General features: G+C 44.5%; 1 protein-coding gene across 1 annotated transcript in view; it reads left to right on the top strand.

Annotated features, from left to right (window-relative positions):
• Window positions 1–12,812: 12,812 nt before the first annotated feature.
• Window positions 12,813–19,397, top strand: part of EDARADD (EDAR associated via death domain) — a 76,450-nt gene continuing 69,865 nt past the window's right edge. Inside the window, exon 1 of the mRNA XM_063441361.1 lies at window positions 12,813–12,965. Coding sequence (XP_063297431.1) covers window positions 12,938–12,965 — 28 coding nt within the window. The 5' untranslated portion in view covers window positions 12,813–12,937. The remainder of the gene's footprint in view (window positions 12,966–19,397) is intronic.

Below are 19,397 nucleotides of genomic sequence, written 5' to 3'. Positions count from 1 at the left end.
TTTTCAAATGATCTGCTGGCTGTATTCAGAATAGACATTGTACAGGTTGAACATCTCAATGTTTGTAGATTACAGTCTCCATACTTGTTCATTAACTCTGCCACTGCCAGAAAATAGCTTAAAGTGCCACTGTCACCGTCACGGGAACTTGCAAAGACCCCCAAAGGTGACATTGCTGCTGGGGATCTGCTTTCCTATGGGGGAATTCCTAATGCTCACCACGCATGCGCATTAGGTCCCCCTTGCCGACGTTAGAACGAAACATTGTTTTCCTGGCACTATAGTTTCCCTTTTTTTTTTTTTTTGTCAATCTTTGTTTTATTGAGGTATGGATAAAGACGTTATAAGCACGAGAATAGATAATATAAGACACGTATAGGCAACCTTCGGCACTCCAGATGTTTTGGACAACACCTCCTTTGATGCTTTGCCAGCATTATGGGTGCAAGAGCATTATGTAGTCCACAACATCTGGAGTGCCGAAGGTTGCCTACCCCTGATATAAGATGTACAGATATTGTAGCTGTGTAGTCGTTTGATAATACCTCTTTTTTTTTTATAGGAACAAGCAAAAACAAGCTAGACCAACATGTCTATATATATATAGTTGTGATATCATGCTAACAAACGTATAAGACTGACTAGACATTTAGATGTTAACTAAATACTGATTATACACATGTTTTGAAGAAAACATGTTAAGGGCTTATTGCAGAGATAAACAAACCCATCTGAGGTAACATGCTAGCTAGTATGGAGCGAACAACTGGGACCAAACAAATCGTTATGCTGCTGCACCACAGTAAGAAAAATCATAGTACAACATTATTAGCTGGGGGACTTTGAGGTTAGAGGCCCATAGCAGGCAAGAGTCACCATCAGCCGATGCCTAGGGCTGGAAGGCAATGGGAACCTGCTGTAAGGCAACACAGAGGCCTCTTGTTGAATAATCAACAGGAATGGACCCTGGGGCCATTGCCTGGCTTCTTTGCAGCTTGTTGTGTAGTGGTCATCTGAGTAGATGAGCGGTGTGGTTGGGGATGTCCTATGTGGAGCTGTGGTTTAGTAGGGTAGCAGTTCACAAGCTCAAGCCATCAACTTCCCCCTCATCAGCTCTCTCCCAGAGGGACTAAGCTTCGTTTTGCCTCATAGTGGATCAGACCTGAGTGTGGCTGCAGTGATTAACTTTGGTGGTTGTCATTGGAGTCGGCCAGGTTAGGTACTTGTGTATGAGTGGCAGGCTATGCGAGACCAGAAATCTTGGCACAGCTTGTAAAATTTGGCCTCAAAGTATTGCATCCAATCCAGGCTCCTTTGAGATGGCTTTAGTGTAGTGGCCATTTTGGATTTGTCACACGGTTCCGGTGGCGGTGTATATTAATATTGCCACTGTAACTTTAGGTGTGTGCCCAGCGGGGACCTGGATATCCCCCACCGGTCCAGAGGCAATGGGATGGCAGTTGATCCGCTTCAGGAAACGGGCCAGCGACTCCAGGTAGGCCGCAAGGCCAGACATTATAAAAGTCCTGTTAAAACTGTAATTTTGGGACCTGCAGTGTCTGTTGGCAATTATGCAGTTTTAGCATAGATAAAGCTTGTTCCAGTGAGAGCTCCTAAAAAGCATATCTGGCCAGCTTGAGAGTAAGCCCACACACCCCTATAGTTTCCCTTTAAATAAATTAAAAAAATAAATAATAAATAAGATATATTGGATAAGAGCTCCATATAAATTGTTTTGTGCACATGTCATGCAAATAAGATATTTTGATACTCTGACGATAATTAAATTGTGCTAGCCAAATTGCTGGCATATACAAATGTTCTCATTTTAGATGAAGATCGTAACTTGAACTTTTTTTTTTAAAAACAGTGTTTACATTACTGCCTATGAACACCTCTAGTGCCAGTCACTCAAATGGCCACTAGAGGTGCTTCCTGGATGCCGTTTAGCGTTCTGTGCTGAGGCACTGATTGTTCCTCATAAAGATGCATTGATTCAATGCATTTTTATGATAAGATGCTGAATGGGCACTTTTAACATGACTGCTGACCACCCATTACTCCACTTTTCTTTTCACCAATAAAACAGAACACACCAATTTCTTCCTTTTGGGTCGGGGAATGGCCACAACCTAATTTGTAAGTAAAAATGCCAGCAAGATACTGTCAGCTACTGGTTAATTAACCAGTAGACAGCTTCTCCAACGGTATTTTCATAAGTCAACCACAAACCTCATATCTTCTTCGACCAAGAGCAGGCTGCAACTCCCCAAGACCAGTTAGGGCGGGCACTCAAAATCTTATGCTGGTGAGGCAAAACATCCACCACAGCTCCACCCTTCCCCTATTGAGGAGCAGTGCTACGCCCCCTTGAAGCCAGTACCAACTCTAAAAACGACTGCAGTCCAATATTAAAAATGTCCAAGCCGGGGCGTGGCCGGACCGTGCATGGGTGCAGACGTGTAGTGCCTGTGCTCCGAGCCCTCGGCCTAATAACTAGCGATTAACTAGCGGATACCTGCCTTAACAAGGTCCGGACAAAGAAGCCTTTGCTGCAGGGGGCACCCTCCACCGGCTCACCTCGTAAATACAGCGGCACTATGGACGATTATGTGTCCACGCCGGCGGATCTGCGGGGAGCCGGGCATACAGCCAAAATGGCGCCGGCCACCCCTGGCACTGAAAGCGCAGGAGTCTCGTCTGAGGAGGGAGAACAGAGCGTCGCGCTGAATTTGATCCGCCAAGAACTCACACGGATTTCGGCGAGAATGCTTACGAAGGCGGATTCCAGTGGAATGCTGCAAGAGTTCCGGGCGGCTGTGCGGGAGGAGATCACCGCACTACGCACAGACTTGTCTGCTGTGGAGGTGAGAGTGGACACGAGTGGACGTATGCGCAGGCGAGCCGCTCCCAACATAGGGCCGCCGAGATAGCAGCCACCAGACAGGGGAACCTCCTATTGACACTGCGGCGACAGGTGGAGGACTTGGAGAACCGCAGTCGTCGCCAGAATATCCGGATACATGGATTACCGGAGCCGGACGCATCACCGTTACAAGGCACGGCCCGGGCACTCTTCAGACATATCCTAGGCCGTAACTGCCCAGAAGATATCCAATTAGAGGGAGCCCCCCGCAAGGATGCTGGATGGCCCGACAGGCGCTGAGGAGTAAGGGCTTACCAGCTGAAGCGAATGGACTTCCACGGAGGTATTGGGGCTGGGCATCGTGGTTGGCCATAGCGGGTCGATGAGGCTAGGTTGGGTGGCGGTTGGGGACCTCCTGGGTGGGCCTTCCTCGCCTCCCTCCTCTCCCCCCTCCCCTCCCCTTGCTGCAAGAAGGACTTGGGACACTATAATGGAGAGAGACACGTCCCCCCCCCCGTCCCTTGCTCCCCCCTCCCCTGGGGCAGTATGCACAGCATAGGAGGAGCTCCCTCATCGGGGTTTTGGGTGGGGGGGTCCCGGGACTCATGGACTCAGGGACGCTCAGCGGATCTTGGTGGCTCTGGTCTCTGGGGGGGGGGGCTACGCTAGTACGCTAAAACATCCACTGGGGGGACGATGGGGATGGGAGTCCGGTTCGCAGTATGAGCAGAGGGGTTTAGCTGGGGCTGGGGGGTGGGGTGGTCTGTGGGGAGCTGCTGGTGAGCCTCAATTCCATCTTGGAGGGCGGGAGGTTCCCGGAAGATACCCTCATGGCAACAGTAGTGATGGTGCCGAAAGACGGGAAAGATCCCACCTCATGCGCCGGCTATAGGCAATAGCCAGACCTAGATAGCGGCCCTATATACGACCCCGAAGGCCCGCCTGAGGATAAACGGAGCCCTGTCCCCTATCTTTACGATTAGCAACGGAACGCGACAGGGGTGCCCCCTGTCCCCCCTCCTGTTTGCCCTCACGCCAGAACCGTTCCTGGCGGCGGTCAGACTGGACGGGGTATCATAGGGTTCGCCGTGGGGGGAGAAGAACATAAGGTAGCTGCTTACGCAGACGACCTGCTATTTTTTATTGCAAACCCAATGGTGACACTACCGAATCTACTTCGGGCCTTTCGGAGTAGCACTGCCCTCGCTCCAATCTTACTATCAAGCGGCGCACCTCCTCCGAGTGGTGGACTGGCACGTGCCCGACACCGATAAGCAATGGGTCAGCCTAGAACGCGCAAAAGTCAGGGAGCGAATACCGTGGGTCACGTGGCTACTGAAACCCATGCAGACTGGGGACATCCGGAAGCACGCGCTCATAGGGGCAACCCTGCAAGTGTGGTCCACTATACGCTACAAGTTAGAACTAACGACTAACCCGACCCCGCTAGCCCCGGTGATCTACAACCCTGAGATTGCAGGAGGGCTGGCGCTGAGAGATGTGGCTGGGCTGGGAAGCCCGGACAAACCATACTTAAGGCACTGGTGCACGGGGGTCAGTTGAAACCCTTGGAAACTTTAACTTCCCTGACACCCCCAACTGGGCTGACCCGCTTCAGATACCAACAAGTTTGGCATTACTACCAATCCTTACCGGGCAAGCAGCTGGTACACAGGGTGTTGACCAGCTTCAAGGCCATCTGCGCAGAGGGGAGGCGACTATCGAAGGGCGTTTCCACGCTGTACTCCATGTTACTGACTGCAACTCGGAGCCCTCCAACGACATACCAATCTAAATGGGAACAAGCCACGGGTGTCACTCTTACGAACCCCGATTGGGAGAAGATACATATCCTTACGCATCAAGGTACGACTAGTGCAAAATTACAAGAGATGAACTACAAGCTCATGACTGGCTGGTATAAGACGCCCTACCCGCTCTTCCGGATGGGCCGGACAACAACGGCCAGCTGCTGGAGATGCGAGGCGGATGACGGCACAGACCTGCACATCTGGTGGTCATGCCTTCTCATAGAACCCTTTTGGCAACAAATACACAGGAGGCTACGGGAGATACTAGACTCAGACATCCCGATGCAACCTCTACCGATGCTCCTCCACCACACTATGATGCCCCTGGGGGTGTACAAGAGATCGCTTACGAGACACTTCTTAAATGCCACCAAGAGTCTGATCCCGGCTCGCTGGAAGACATCTACTGTACCAACGATAGCGAACTGGATGGAAAAGGTGGAGGAAATATACAGCATGGAGAGCCTCACGGCGGACTTGAGAGGAACGGGGGAGAAATGCACCCGCCTATGGGCACCCTGGATCGAGTACATGGCCCGTAGGCCTGCAGGGTGGCGGGAGGCCGAATAGATGGGTGAGCAACGGTGCGCGCAGGGCTGGGACATGGGTGGCGGGGGTGCTGGCTGAATCCCACCCCCTTGGCCGACATCCGCTTTCCCTCCTCCCCCCCTTTTTTTTTTTTCCTTTCTCCTTCCCACACATGACTGACCTTAAACCAACAACACCTAGACAGATAACAGATACTACCCCATTAACGCAGAGTGCGTTCGTCCTGACCGTGCATTTGGCTTAATGTAATGGCAGCACGCTGTCGTATACGGTCCATGTGCACGCATGGACCGTATACGACAGCGTGCTGCCATTACATTAAGCCAAATGCACGGTCAGGACGAACGCGGAGGAAGGGGTTAGACCTCCCAGACAAGACATCCTTGATCCGACCTTCCCCTGTAGGGTCGCACAGAAAACGTTCAGTTTGCGCAGTTGCGCTCGGTTGTTCAGTTTAAAACAGAGGCTGGGAGAGGGAATATAAACATGAAAAAGGGAGCTAGCATTGCCGTATGGATTGTATTGTAAAATACTTGGATTTTGTAAGCTTTCAAGTTGTTTATTTACTGTACCCATGTATTATATGCTTCAATAAAAACGAAGATTGCAAAAAAAAAAAAAAAAAAATGTCCAAGCCAATATGGTTAACCAGATCCTGATTATCACCTTCCAACTCTGTATGGTGGATGACCAGTCCCTCCACTCCTGTGCCTTCCCGTTAGGTAGCAAACACCATATAGGCCAGGGCACAATCCCTAACCATACCACTAACAGATCGCTAAACAAAGCATAGCATTTGGCCATATCGTGCTTACACAACTGGAGAAATGTGGACTACCAAAATATTGGGCACGAAACAAAATGCTTTAAGGCCACACATTCTGGGTACATGTGTGCCCACCTAATGCCCCGAACACCTCTCAACCTAATGCTGACCTGGTCATAAGGAAGTCCCAGGTTTTGGTCATATTGTCTCCGCACTGGGCTCTAACCAATATATAAAAGAATGCACCAGGATCCATACAAAATGCAGTCAGGAACCTGAAAGAACAAAACAACAGGAAAACATTAGGACTATAAAAGATGTGGGTGCAAGTACAGCCGACACCTAAATAGTTCCAATGCACTAGCCACTGCCGATGCAAACTGAATCTGAGGAGAATCCAACCAGATCCACTCCCATTGCAACCAAGGTAGCCTTAAAAATACAAGCAAATTGGCAACGCAGAACCGCTGAACCATTTCCCTGCATAAGCAATAAACATAACGTACCGTGGTGCAATGCCAAGTAACGCTGGAGAAGAAAAACTGGCACCAGGAACCTCCTGCCATACAAATTCTAACCCAGACCCAACCTGGACCGTCTTGACCCTAAGGATCCAAAGATCCACCCAACCTCCCATAACCACATCAGTTAATGATAGAGGAGAAGAAGCCTCAAGCAATACGCAAAGTGGAGTAAAAACACAAGGAAAATGCTACTTGGCAAAGGAGAGTCTCACGTGGAGATGCACAGACTGAGCCCAACACCCCAGAGAACCAGCGAAAGGGGGCATCTCCGGTCATCTGACCGCAGTTGATGCTAATCATTTAGAATTTATTGTACAATGAAACATTTAGAATCATTCTCACACTCCAACAAATTACAGAGAAAGAAAATAGCTGCAAGGGCCTGCTTAATAGAGGACATGGACTCCTGAGTAACAAATCGACACTCTATAGAATTAGTTCAGTTACTAGTTATATAACTATTTGTTTTTGATTACAATTAAACCTAGAGGTTTAGAGAATCTTTCTTGATGTTGATAAAATTTAACATCCATTGGATTTTTATGCAATGTTATATATGCTGCGGATTTTATAGGAATTACTGCTTAGACGATTTCCCCCAATTTTTCATGTAGATCGGCAGTGTATTCTCAAGTTGTAATAGGACAGCCCATCAGTAGGTGGAGTATTCTATCTGTCATTTACTTTGACCACTTAGGATCCCGCCCAGAATATGGCGTGGGATCTTTCCATTGGTAGCTGTATGTCATACTTACCCCTTCAGGAGCTCCCTACTTTTTATTATATTTGGATTTCTTGTTACCGACCTAGGCTTGTTTACAGGGCTGGACTGGGAAAAAAATTTGGCCTGGGCATTTTTTTATCACAGCGGCCCACTAAGAAGGGGGCGGGGCAGAGAGGGGCACCAATGACAAACACGCCCCCTCTCAAAGTGAGCATATTGGTTCAATGCTCTTCCAGGGCACACCACGCGCAGAGCTCTGCTGAAGAGCTCTAGCATGAAAAAAAGCCCAGTATTTGTTCTGCACAGTGCAAGCTAATTTAATAGCATGCTTGCACTGTGTTTCCTTGCAACTTGTCTCTGGTGTCTCTGTAAATGGGATACCAGGAGACAAAAGGGCCAGGAAAGAGTATTGTGCATGTGTTTGGAGCCTGCTTGTGGGATTGCGTGTTTGTAGAGTGAGCTGATTGTGATGTGGTATTGTGTAATAAGGTTGGTTTTCGTCGTGTTGTGTTTGTGGTGTAATGTAATGCATTTGTGGCTAGGAGCTGTAGAGAATGTGTGTATAATGTGTGTGTGTGTGTAGGTGATGTAGTGTTTGTAGGGGATGTATAGAGTGTGTGTTTAGGGATGTAGTATGTGTTTGCTGACAAGGAATTTAGTGTGTGTATAGGGGATCCAGAGTGTGTGTGTTAGGAATGTAGTGTGTGTGTGTAGGTGGTGCAGTGTGTGTGTCTGTATATAGGCGTCTAGCGTGTGTTTGAAGGACACAGAATGTGTATAGGAGATCTAGTAAATGTGTTTATATACAGCGGATTTAGAGTGTATATACGGATCTAGTGTGTGTATGGAATGTAATGTGTTTAGGGGTGCAGTATGTGTGTGAGGGGTGCTGTAGTATATACATATAATATAAATATGTTTGGAAGTATTGTGTGTGTGTGTGTGTGTGTGGTGCAGTGTGTTGGGGAGGTTCTGTGTGTATGTGTGAGGGGTGCAGTGGGTGTGTGTGAAGGGTGCAGTGGGTGTCTGTGAGGGGTGTATTGTGTATGTGAGAGGTGTAGTGTGTATGTGAGGGGTGCAGTATGTGTGTATGAGCGGTTGTCAGGATCGAGACAGGGATCCAACACGCAGAGTACAAAGAGTAGCAGATACGTATACCGGACCTTAGAATGGCCGGACTTAACGTAATACTACGTATAGAATGGTCAGGGACAAGCCGAGGTCGAGGGAACGAGAAGACAGGTAAGCGAGAGACAAGCCGGGTCAAGGATAACAGAGAAGACAGGTAAGTAATAACAAAGCCGGGTCAGAACCAAAAGACAGGAGAATACAAGAGCACTGTGTGACTAGGCTGGCTAGAACCACGACAGGGCAATGAGCAAATGCTGAGAGCTCCCTTAAATACCCTGGTTCTAGAGACTAATCACGCCTCCGCCGAGACCTGATTCGTGTCCGGGATTTGACTGACAGGTCGGGCTAGAATAGCGTCATGACGTCGACTATTGAGCGTCACGTTACAAAAAGGCATAGTTCTCTCGCGGCCGGCGTTTACATGCGCGAGGGGACCACGAGGAACGGGAGAATCATGCCGTCTGGATGGAAAAACGTCTAAGTCTCTACCTGTCTCAGGGGTAGAGACTACAGGTACCCTGACAGCGGTAAAGTGTGTGTGTGTGATGGATGCTGTGATTGTGAGGGGTTAAGTGTGTAAGAGTGCAGTGTGTGTGAGGGTGATGTGTGTGAAGGTGCTGTGTGTGAGGATGATATGCGTGAGAGTGCTGTGTGTGAGGGTGCTGTGTGTGAAGGTGCTGTGTGTGAGGGTGATGTGGGTGATGTGTGTAAGAGTGCTGTATGTGAAGGTGCTGTGTGGGAGTGTGTGAAAGTGCTGTGTGTGAGGGTGATGTGGGTGAGAGTGCTGTGTGTGAAGGTGCTGTGTGAGGATGATATGCGTGAGAGTGCTGTGTGTGAAAGTGCTGTGTGTGAGGGTGCTGTGTGTGTGATGTGGGTGATGTGTGTGAGAGTGCTTTGTGTGAGGGTGCTGTGTGTGAGAATGCTGTGTGTGAGGGTGATGTGGATGATGTGTGTGAGAGTGCTGTGTGTGAGGGTGATGTGTGTGAGAATGCTGTGTGTGAGGGTGATGTGGGTGATGTGTGTGAGAGTGCTGTGTGTGAGGGTGATGTGGGTGATGTGTGTAAGAGTGCTGTGTGTGAACGTGCTGTGTGTGAGGGTGCTGTGTGGGAGTGTGATGTGGGTGATGTGTGAGGGTGCTGTGGGTGAGGTTGCTGTGTGTGATGTGTGTGAGAGTGCTTTGTGTCAGGGTGCTGTGGGTGAGGGTGCTGTGGGTGATGTGGGTGATGTGTGTGAGAGTGCTGTGTGTGAGGGTGATGTGTGTGAGAATGCTGTGTGTGAGGGTGATATAGATGATGTGTGTGAGGGTGATGTGGATAATGTGTGTGAGAGTGCTGTGTGGAGGATGCTGTGGGTGAGGGTGTTGTGGGGGATGTGTTTGAGAGTGCTGTGTGTGAGGGTGCTGTGTGTGAGGGTGATGTGTGTGAGAGTGCTGTGTATGAGGATGCTGTGTGTGAGGGTGCTGTGTGTGAGGATGCTGTGGGTGATATGTGTGAGGGTACTCTGTGTGAGGGTGATGTGGGTGATGTGTGTGAGGGTGCTGTGTGTGAGGGTGATGTGTGTGTATATGTTAGAAGGGATTGTGTGTTGGGTGGGTAAAAAGGGGTGCAGTATGTGTGTGAGGGGTGCTGTAGTATATATATATCATATAAATATGTTTGGAGGGTGCTGTGAGGGTACTGTGTGTGAGGGTGATGTGGGTGATGTGTGTGAGGGTGTAGTGTGTGAGGGTGTTGTGTGTGAGGGTGCTGTGTGTGAGGGTGGTGTATGTATATGTTAGAAGGGATTGTGTGTTGGGGGATAAAAAAAACAAAAACTGGCATTATATACCCCCCTTCCTTCTTACCTTAAGCCTTGGAGGGGGGGACTGGCACGGTGGTACCTGGGAAGGGTGGGACCGGCACTCTCACACCATCCCTGGTGGTGCTAGTGGTGAGTGAACTCTAGCCGTGGGGCTAGAGTTCACTCTTGTGAGATCTGGGGTGTTGCCATGGCAATGCTCCAGAACTCGCGAGAGAAACCCAGCGGAGTTGCAAGATAGAGCTCCGCTGGGTCCTCCCTCCCCAGCCGCATGTCTATGCAAGTGGGCCGGTCTCTGATCTTCCCAACAGCCTGTCATGGAAAACAGCAGGGCCGGCGCTCAGATAGTGCCGGCCCTGCAGGGACTGGCTGAGGAGATTCTGTGACCTCCCCTGCCAGCCTCAACCTATGGACTTCACAGCCCAACGGGCATTTGACGGTGTGACGGATGGCCAGTCCGGGCCTGCTTCTTTATCATTTCTCCACTTTCTGTGTTCCTGACCTTGGCTTGTCTTACCATTTTTGCTGTTCTCTCCTACGTTTGACCTTGGCGTTCCTCTTGACTACTCTTTACGTTAAATCGGGCCATTCAATACATTTTACCTCTCCTTTAGCAGATTAGGGTCTGTGTGTTTTGGGTTCTCCTACTTGAGGTGTGACACTGTAGAATTTCCAAACTGATTGAACGGTTCCGCCTATTTAAATCACTTCAGCTGCATTGATCGTTTCGTCTGGACTTTTAGACTCTGTGTGTAATTCTTGTTTAGATTATAGGGTAGTACATTTATTTAGATTCTCGTCTGAGGTCTTAATCAAATACAACGAGATTGTTAAATAGACTTTCTTCACACACAGAGATATTACGTTTATTTAAAAAAAATAAAAATATTGTATGTTTCTATTTCTATCTTTACTGATATCTTTAGTGATATTTTTCCAATATTTATTTTGTTATTGGTCACTTTAGAGTTTAGTAACTTTAGGGAAAATAAAGGGGGGAAGGGGAAGGTTTAGAACAGGTGCCCTCGAGGGCACAGTTTAGTAACTTGATAGATTGTTCTTTATATCTTTACTCTCTATTATTTCACCTGTGGTTAATCAACTACCTCCTCTCCATGGATATATTTAATTGTTCCCTATCGGTTTATCCGCGTACCGACACCTCTATCGGTGGAGACTATTATTATCTTTGATATTTAACTGTGAATATTAGGCATGTACTAGTCAGCCAAGTTTTTTTTTGTCATCCTTACGCTAAGGTTACTTTTGGATTTCTATTCTTATTGTTTGCATTTAACAAAGTGCTAAATGGATGTTTTAAGTGATTTTATAATAAAAGTTAAGCTGTAGAATTCTAAACTACTGGGCTGTTTTTTTCTCAAGTATATCATTGTCTCCATTTATGGGAGTTCATGCCCTTCTTTCCAACCCTTCTATAGATTTATTCTCCCTGTAAATTACCTTTTTTGTTTTCTACCGTCCAAAACATGTTTACCCACCACAACAACAAATTAGGAGAAAAATGTAGCCTCATCTGACAAAACAAATGCGTTCCGAAACCCCTCAGTGAAACCCTCCCGAAAAATCCTAACTGTTCTACACCTGAGGTACCGCACGAGCCATTGGAGCAGTCAGCCTGTGCTCACCAGCATCCTCTCCCTTAGAAGCCTCATCTTAGGAATTTGAGTTAGGAAAGGATTCTCTCCACCTAAAACATTGCACTGCTGGATGAGCCACACCAGACTTGGTGAAAGGCACAATGAATGCCTGCCAACAGTCGCACTCTCTCAGTCGCCCTCTCTCCCGTACTGGATCAGTCGCCCTCTTTCCCATACTGCCTGACCCAGACATCATCTCCTGAATCAATGAGGTCAGTGCATCCGGACCATGAGACATCTGAAAGTCCTGCTGCAAGGAAAGGAAAGCCTCCCTGAATCTAGCATCAGTCATTAGAAAAATGTGGTGGGTGGCACACTAAACAACATTTACTTGCTTCAAGTTGCTTTCTAATTATTCATTATTTATTTTTTTGATAGCACAAACACTGCCATGGTCCCTTAACAGTTTACAGGCGTTGTCTGCAAGCTTCTCCCAATATCCCTTGCTCCTGGTAAGGACTCATACATAGTATCCATTAGAGTCTGCCATTACTAATGCAATGGCAGCAGTCATGCCCTCCCCCCTCCCTTTTCAGGACTTGGGGGGAAACATTTTTATTAATATTACTGTTATTATCTATAAACCATAAACATATTCTGCAGTGCTGTACACAGCTCTATACTAGGGGTGGTTGTTAAATATAAGAAAATTCAACAAGATAATTTTGATGTATGTGAACTAGAGGTAGTGTGGGCCCCGCTCAAACAAGCTTAACGTGCACAAATCATAACTTCTTAATGAATTTTTGAAGGCCTCCATAGAAATGCAGCAGTAATATAGACAGAGGTAAATATGTGCCTCAGGCTGTTTTCAGTAAGGAATCTGCCACAGTCATTGTATAAAGGGAGACTGCTGAATGGGTTTCTTTATGAATAGGACAGGGATCCTATGGAGAAAAGGGGGAGGGAGGGCTACAGAAAGGTGTTCTATTAAGATAATCAACATATCCAGTAGGTGGTGTAAATATGCTTTTGAAAAGGCATCTTAAAACGTAATTTTTCCCTAAAAAAAAAAACTTATTGTACAACCAGGAAGTGAAGGGTGCAGATCATTTCAACGCTTATTGTGGCATTGTCAAACCCAGATAAGAGAGGATCCGACACACAACACATGGCTTCTGAGGAGGCTATCACTGACAGTAAGAATAATTTACTTATATGGCAATTCTGAATTTCTTTTATGGATATTGTGTGAAGACACAGTGTATGGGGGGAAGGTTGGGGGGCTTTACGGTGTATTTATATTTTCAGTGCTTCATTGAGAAATGGCTCAGCAAAGCTTTGTTAGTCCTCTCAGAACAAACCCAAACGATGTCAGAGACACAGTTCAAAGATCTCTTAGGTCACGTTCACCTTGCTACAGCTGAGGTCCCAAGAGATGGGTACATTTATCCCGATATGTTTTGAATTGAAATATAGGGGCTTTGTAATGATATTACTCCAGTACCAAACAGAGAAATGTTATGAGCTTTTTTAGGTTTTATATATTGTGTGTATATACTTTTTTTTATTATTATATAACACCACTATTATGATTTAAGTTGTTTTTTTGTTTGTTTGTTTTTTGTTTTTTTTAAAACAGTTAGCAACATTTGTCTGTTCTCATTTCAATAAAACAAACAAACAAAAAGAAAAACAGGACGAAGTCTAATTTATGGTGAAATAGATGTCAGTAGGCTGGTGAATATCCAGATGCACAGAGCAATTTCTGGCGTTATTTTGTTTAAAATGAAACAGCAAGGTAAGAATGGAATGTTGTTTCTTCAGGATTGAAAAGAGATAGTAATTCTAAACAGAATCAATACATATAGAATTAATTTGTCAATATTAATAATAAATTACGGTATGTTATTCATTCTGACATCTTATTAAAAGGTAATTGCAATATTTATGTGTTTGAACGTAAATGGGATAATAAAATGACTATGGTTGCCAATGTATTAATTATGCATTGGTTTTCTGGGGATACTTAGTTAAAAGATTAATTAGATTAAGATTAAATAAATTAATGGTTTGAATGCGTAATGCAATAATAATCATTATAGTTTATTTGATCATATTTTAGCAATAACATATACATAATGTTGTTTTCGTCAAGGCCAAGATATGTATTCACAACAGCAATATCGCAGATAATGGCTGATACTGAGGTGACTAGTCCACCTAAACATTTTAATAAAGAGGGTTTGAAGGTTCTGAATAAATCTCCTGGAATAATATACTGAAAAGTTAGCAAGCATATGGGCCCCTTATGCTTATGGGGCCCCTTGTCAACTTCCCAGCAAACCAATGTGTTAAGACAGCTCTGCCAATAGCTAATAGCTTTTTAAAATGGTATTTGTCTTTTTTTATTTCATATGTCAAGCTGACATGGCACAGCTTGGCATACAGTTCTAATTACCATGGTGCCATGTGCATAGTCACAGTTTTGGAGCACATGCTGAAGCTGCAATTTAGAAACAGAAGCCTGAGCTTGCAGAGGAATTAAGGAATGATGGTGAAATGCTACAAATGCAACCAGGGGAGGATGGTGGGTAATTGCCCCCTGGGCAAATAAAAGGCTCGGTTTTTATTGGCAGAACACTGCAAGAGTGATTTAGCACGTAGAAATTGTGCAGAGTAGTGCTTTGTTCTTGGGCTGGCTTGTTCAGTGCTCATAACACGACATGTGCAATTCGTTTCATTCTGAATGTATATTCATACGAATTTCATGCCATTTGGACATTTGAAGAGGGGGAGAGGGAGGAGAGTGTGTGGCTGTGCAAGCCAGGTAGTCTTATTGCCAGGGGGTCTCTCTGCTGCACTGTGACTTTACTACAGTGATTAATTTTGTGTTTTGTAGTTTTCTGTGATTTAATTTAAATAATAATTTAATAAAACAAAAGAAACCATAATGGACCGTCCACGTCTTCCTTACATGCTCCCCTCAAGCAAAGTGACTGAGGAAACTGGTAGCCATCATGTCGCTGCTGGTAGTACCACTACTAGCTACTTCACCAGTACTAGCGTCAAGAGGCAAAGCACCGGTAGTGGTACACTTGCTTCCTCTTCAACTCGCCTGAAGCGGAGGCAAATGAAACAGCAGAAGCTGCTAGTGCCACCACCCTCCCTGCCCCTAGAACGCCTACCTTCCCTCCCACCACTCTCCCTGGGCAAATCTCCCACAACTACCCCATTACCACCAACACTCTCCCTACCAGCCATCACTTGCTCTCACTTTGCTCTCTCTCACATACTCTCACTTGCTTGTTCACACACAAATTGCTTTCTCTCTGCTCTCACACTCTGCTCACTCTTTGCTCCTAAACTCTCCACAAAGATGGTGTCACAGGGGTGGGATTATATTGGTTGCACTATCTGTGCAGTGAAAATACAATTTAGTAAATTGTATACATACTAAACCAACACTACAAATTATTAACTAAACCCAGACCACTTCTTTAAGATTAAATGGTCTGGGTGCTGCTGTGGTCCACTATGCAATGTAAAACATTGCTGTTTTAAAAAAAAAAAAAAACACTGATGTTTAGTTTTCAAAACGAACGACATTTCGAACTGCTGAATGCCTGAAACGAATGACATGCCGAACTGCTGAATGCCCGAAATGAATGACCAAATGCCGCGTGCCTGAATACTGAATGTCCTAACCGAATGCCATTCGGCAGTTCCGAAGTGCCGAATCGAATGCCATTAGTCCGAATTGCTGAAGCAGACAAATTTTTTTAGTTACCCGAATTTCCGAACCGGACAAAATTTTTTGCCCATGCACATCCCTACTCATAAGAGTCATAAAACGCGACAGTTGTCATTGGTGCTGCAGTAAACAGAGTCTGTGAATACTCCATCATGTTGTACAGGTTATATTGATGGATATTGCAGGGATTTATGATCTGACATCTTGCAAACCCAGCAGTCTCCATCTGTTGCATGTTCAATGTAAGTGTAACTATCCACACAGGGATTTGCAAGAACATCCAGTGACCGGGACAATGGACTTTTGGCTCGGGTGCAAGTACAAATAAAGTCCATTTGTTGGTACTTGCCCAGAGCCAAAAGTCCATTGTCCCAGTCACTGGATGTTCATTACTACTGGGTACAGACATCCCAGGAACAGTTATTATTATGTATTTATAGCATATTCTGCAGTGATTTACAATAACAGTAATGGGATATTTAGAGGTTGAAGAGGACCCTGCTCAAAGTAGCTTACAATTTATGAGGATTTGAGGTAGGTGGATTGTTAAGTGTCTTGCCCAATGACACCTTACTGGTAAGGTGATGTGACTGGGATTTGAACCTGGGTTACCTAGTTCTTAGCCAGTTACCACTGCTCTAACCAGACAGGAACTCATGGACTAAAGATGTCCACCCAACGCAGCTTTCATTGATGTTCAAAATAAACACTCCAAAACTCATTCCTGGATTCATGTACTTTAATCAGCCAGCTTGCAAAGTGACCCAGCAACGTTTTGACAACATTGCTGGTTCACTTTGAATGGTGGCTAAATAAATTGCTAGAAATAAAGGACTGTGTTTTGGAGCATTTATTTTGAAAATTACTATAGGGCATGCATGACACAGACCAGCAGTGCATCATCTGAAGCTGCATAAGGAGTCAGATCACTTTGACAGTTTGTAATGACAGTCAGATTCCAAAGCCCAAGCTGCAGGACCTGCGTTCATCCTCTGCTCATACTCCGGCCCTCCAGATGTTGCTGAACGACAACTCCCATGATTCTCAGCCTATCTATTTCATTCACAGAATCATGGGAGTTGTAGTTCAGCAACATCTGGAGGGCCGGAGTTTGGGGAAGCCAGCTTTAGATGGAGAGCCAGTCATTTGGGTCTTACTTGGCTAACCCTCTATTTGATTGATGGAGCAAGGGGCTGTCTTAAAGCAGCAAGTTATAAGCAATCATGCAAAATTCGTATGGTTCTTAAACCGACTCTTTAATAGACAAGACCTACCGTTAAATTCGGAGGAAACAATATTTCCAACTGTAATTTAGTTTGTTAGTGGTTTATTTTTACATTTTTTACTGGATCCATCCTTGTCCTGCTTGCTCCCTGCAATAAAACAGATACATTTATTATAATTAGGATACACAGAAGAGAGAGCCATTTGTTTGGTTTATGCCATTTCTATCTTTGAAATACATAGTGGAATGCATGAACATAGCACTGTAAAAATGTTGGAAGCAGCAAGCCTATATTATCTTTGGTTCAATGGTATTTATTATGAAAACTCCGAACAGATTGTGACTTAGGGAGTAATGTGTAGAACAGGAATGCAGTGGTTGTCCCTGCTCATTTGTTCCACAAGCCGTCTGTTCACGCCAGTTTCACAATCCTTCTTTGTTTAGATTCAGTTGAGAAATATGTTTGTTTCAGGTGAAGAACTGCTAAGACTAAAAAATGTTCTCCGTGCAACACTTTTAATCTCTTTGTTTTCTACAGATTGTAGAACATTACCTTTTACTCAGTAGATTTTCTATTCTTTCATTACTGAGAGATTTCTAAATTAAGGATGTCCAAACAGAATTCTGCCTTTAGAAACAGACAAACCCCACATTTCTTGACAGAAAACCAATTTTGAAATGAGATGATCTCAAAATGTGCCTCCTGTCTATCCCCCTTATTTGTCTAATTTCAAATCTGTAACCAAAAATTGTAGAGATGTAGTTTGGAAAAGTCCCATTGCTAAATTAATGTTAGCTTCTTGATTTACACTATATTCTGTCTTAAATATATTTCAGGATTGTCCTCGGACTAACCTCATACCTCATGCTTAAAATAGGTATATCAAAAAATGGACACAACATATTCCTCATGTGGACAGAGATGCAGTCTTAAAATGCAGTACAAATTAAAACCTTGTGTCAATGGACGTCTTATAAAATAATATTTTCCCCTCCACTTACTATTATGATTAGAAGATAATGATCACTGTCCACTGAACCTTCTTCGGACCTGACATAATGCTTTTCACACTGCTCTTCAATGCTTACATTTCGGGGTGACTTTAAATAACACCTACAATCCTTATAAATAACAACTCTGGATGTATCATCACTATGTTATTGGCAATTGCCAGGAGAAAACTTCCTTTAAACCTGAATAAGCCTTAGTCCTCCTCCCCTTCAGTAGTTTATTGATAAATTAGCCTTATTATTTCATATAAAATAGCTAAATGCACTCACTAACCACACACAAAATGTTAAGTCATGTTTTTCAAATTTAGGGCCTCTACATTCCTAGATGTCCAAATGTAAACATGAAAAGTAATAAAAAGGAAACTACCATATGGTACGTGTACTCAGTTATAAAAACCATTGATTTCATAATTCATGTTTCTTCTTCCATTGCAAATTTTTGAATATTCTCACTTATACGATTTTCTCTCACATTTATCATGCTTAAATGCTGGCTTGACCCTTCTCCTTTGCCTCTCCCTTTCTGTTTAGTTAGCATATGTATTTACTACTCGACACACACAAAAGTAGTGTTTGTTACATTTTATATTTTTAGTTTTTTGTGTTCATTGTTATAAATTGTTAAGGAAAACAAACATATTTCATTAAATCACAATTCATTTTTGTGTATGTCTTGTCTTTGCTTAAAGGACACCTCTTATAATATAATAATACTTTCATCAAGTTTTGAAAGGAAATAAATTTTTTATTGAAGTATATGTGAAATATGTGTCCCTACTTTAATATATGACAGGGTTTATTCACTGAAGGGACATTTCAAAGTGAATTTAAAATTTGAGGTAACAGTAGCTGAACTGCCCTCTATAGAATACATAAGCAGGGAAGACTATAAACTAATCAGCCGCAACATTAAAACCACTGACACGTGAACTGAATAAAATTGATTATATTTTTTATAAATTGCACCTGTCAAGGGGTGGGATATATTGGGCAGCAATTAAACTGTCAGTTCTTGAATTTCATGTGTTGAAAAGAAATATGGGCAAGCGAAAAGATCTGAGTGACAAAAGACAAATAGTGATAACTAGACAACTGGTGAGAGCATCTCCAAAATGGCAACTATTGTTGGATGTTCCTATTATGCAGTGGTTAGAACCTACCAAAAGTGGTACAAGGAAGGACAACCAGCGAACCAGCGTCAGGGTCAAGGGTATCCAAGGCTCATTGATGCACATGGGGAGTGAAGGCTAGTAACACAGTAAAGGAGTTTAAGCATGCGTGGGATAGGCATAAGGCTATCCTAACTATAAGATAAGGCCAGGGACTAATGAAAGTATTTAGAAAATTGGGCAGACTAGATGGGCCGAATGGTTCTTATCTGCCGTCACATTCTATGTTTCTAAGTTTCTGTCTAACAAGCTACTGTAGCTCAAATGCTGAAAAATCTAAAGGGTGTCTCCAAACATTTTTTTGGTTTTATCAGAATAATGCCCTATTGGCATTATTATATAGGTGCACCTAAATGAAATGCTGAAAAAACTAGGTTTTTACTAACCTTAATCTAGCCCCTGCCTCCCCCCCCCAGTCAGCAGCATCTGTCTCAACCTCTAACCCAGCAGCCCTGACTCTGCCTCATCC

The sequence above is a fragment of the Pelobates fuscus genome, chromosome 2 (assembly GCF_036172605.1).
Source record: "Pelobates fuscus isolate aPelFus1 chromosome 2, aPelFus1.pri, whole genome shotgun sequence".
Taxonomy (NCBI): Eukaryota; Metazoa; Chordata; class Amphibia; order Anura; family Pelobatidae; genus Pelobates; species Pelobates fuscus.
The sequence above is the reverse complement of the archived record's forward strand: the minus strand, read 5'-3'. Positions and strand labels throughout refer to the sequence as shown.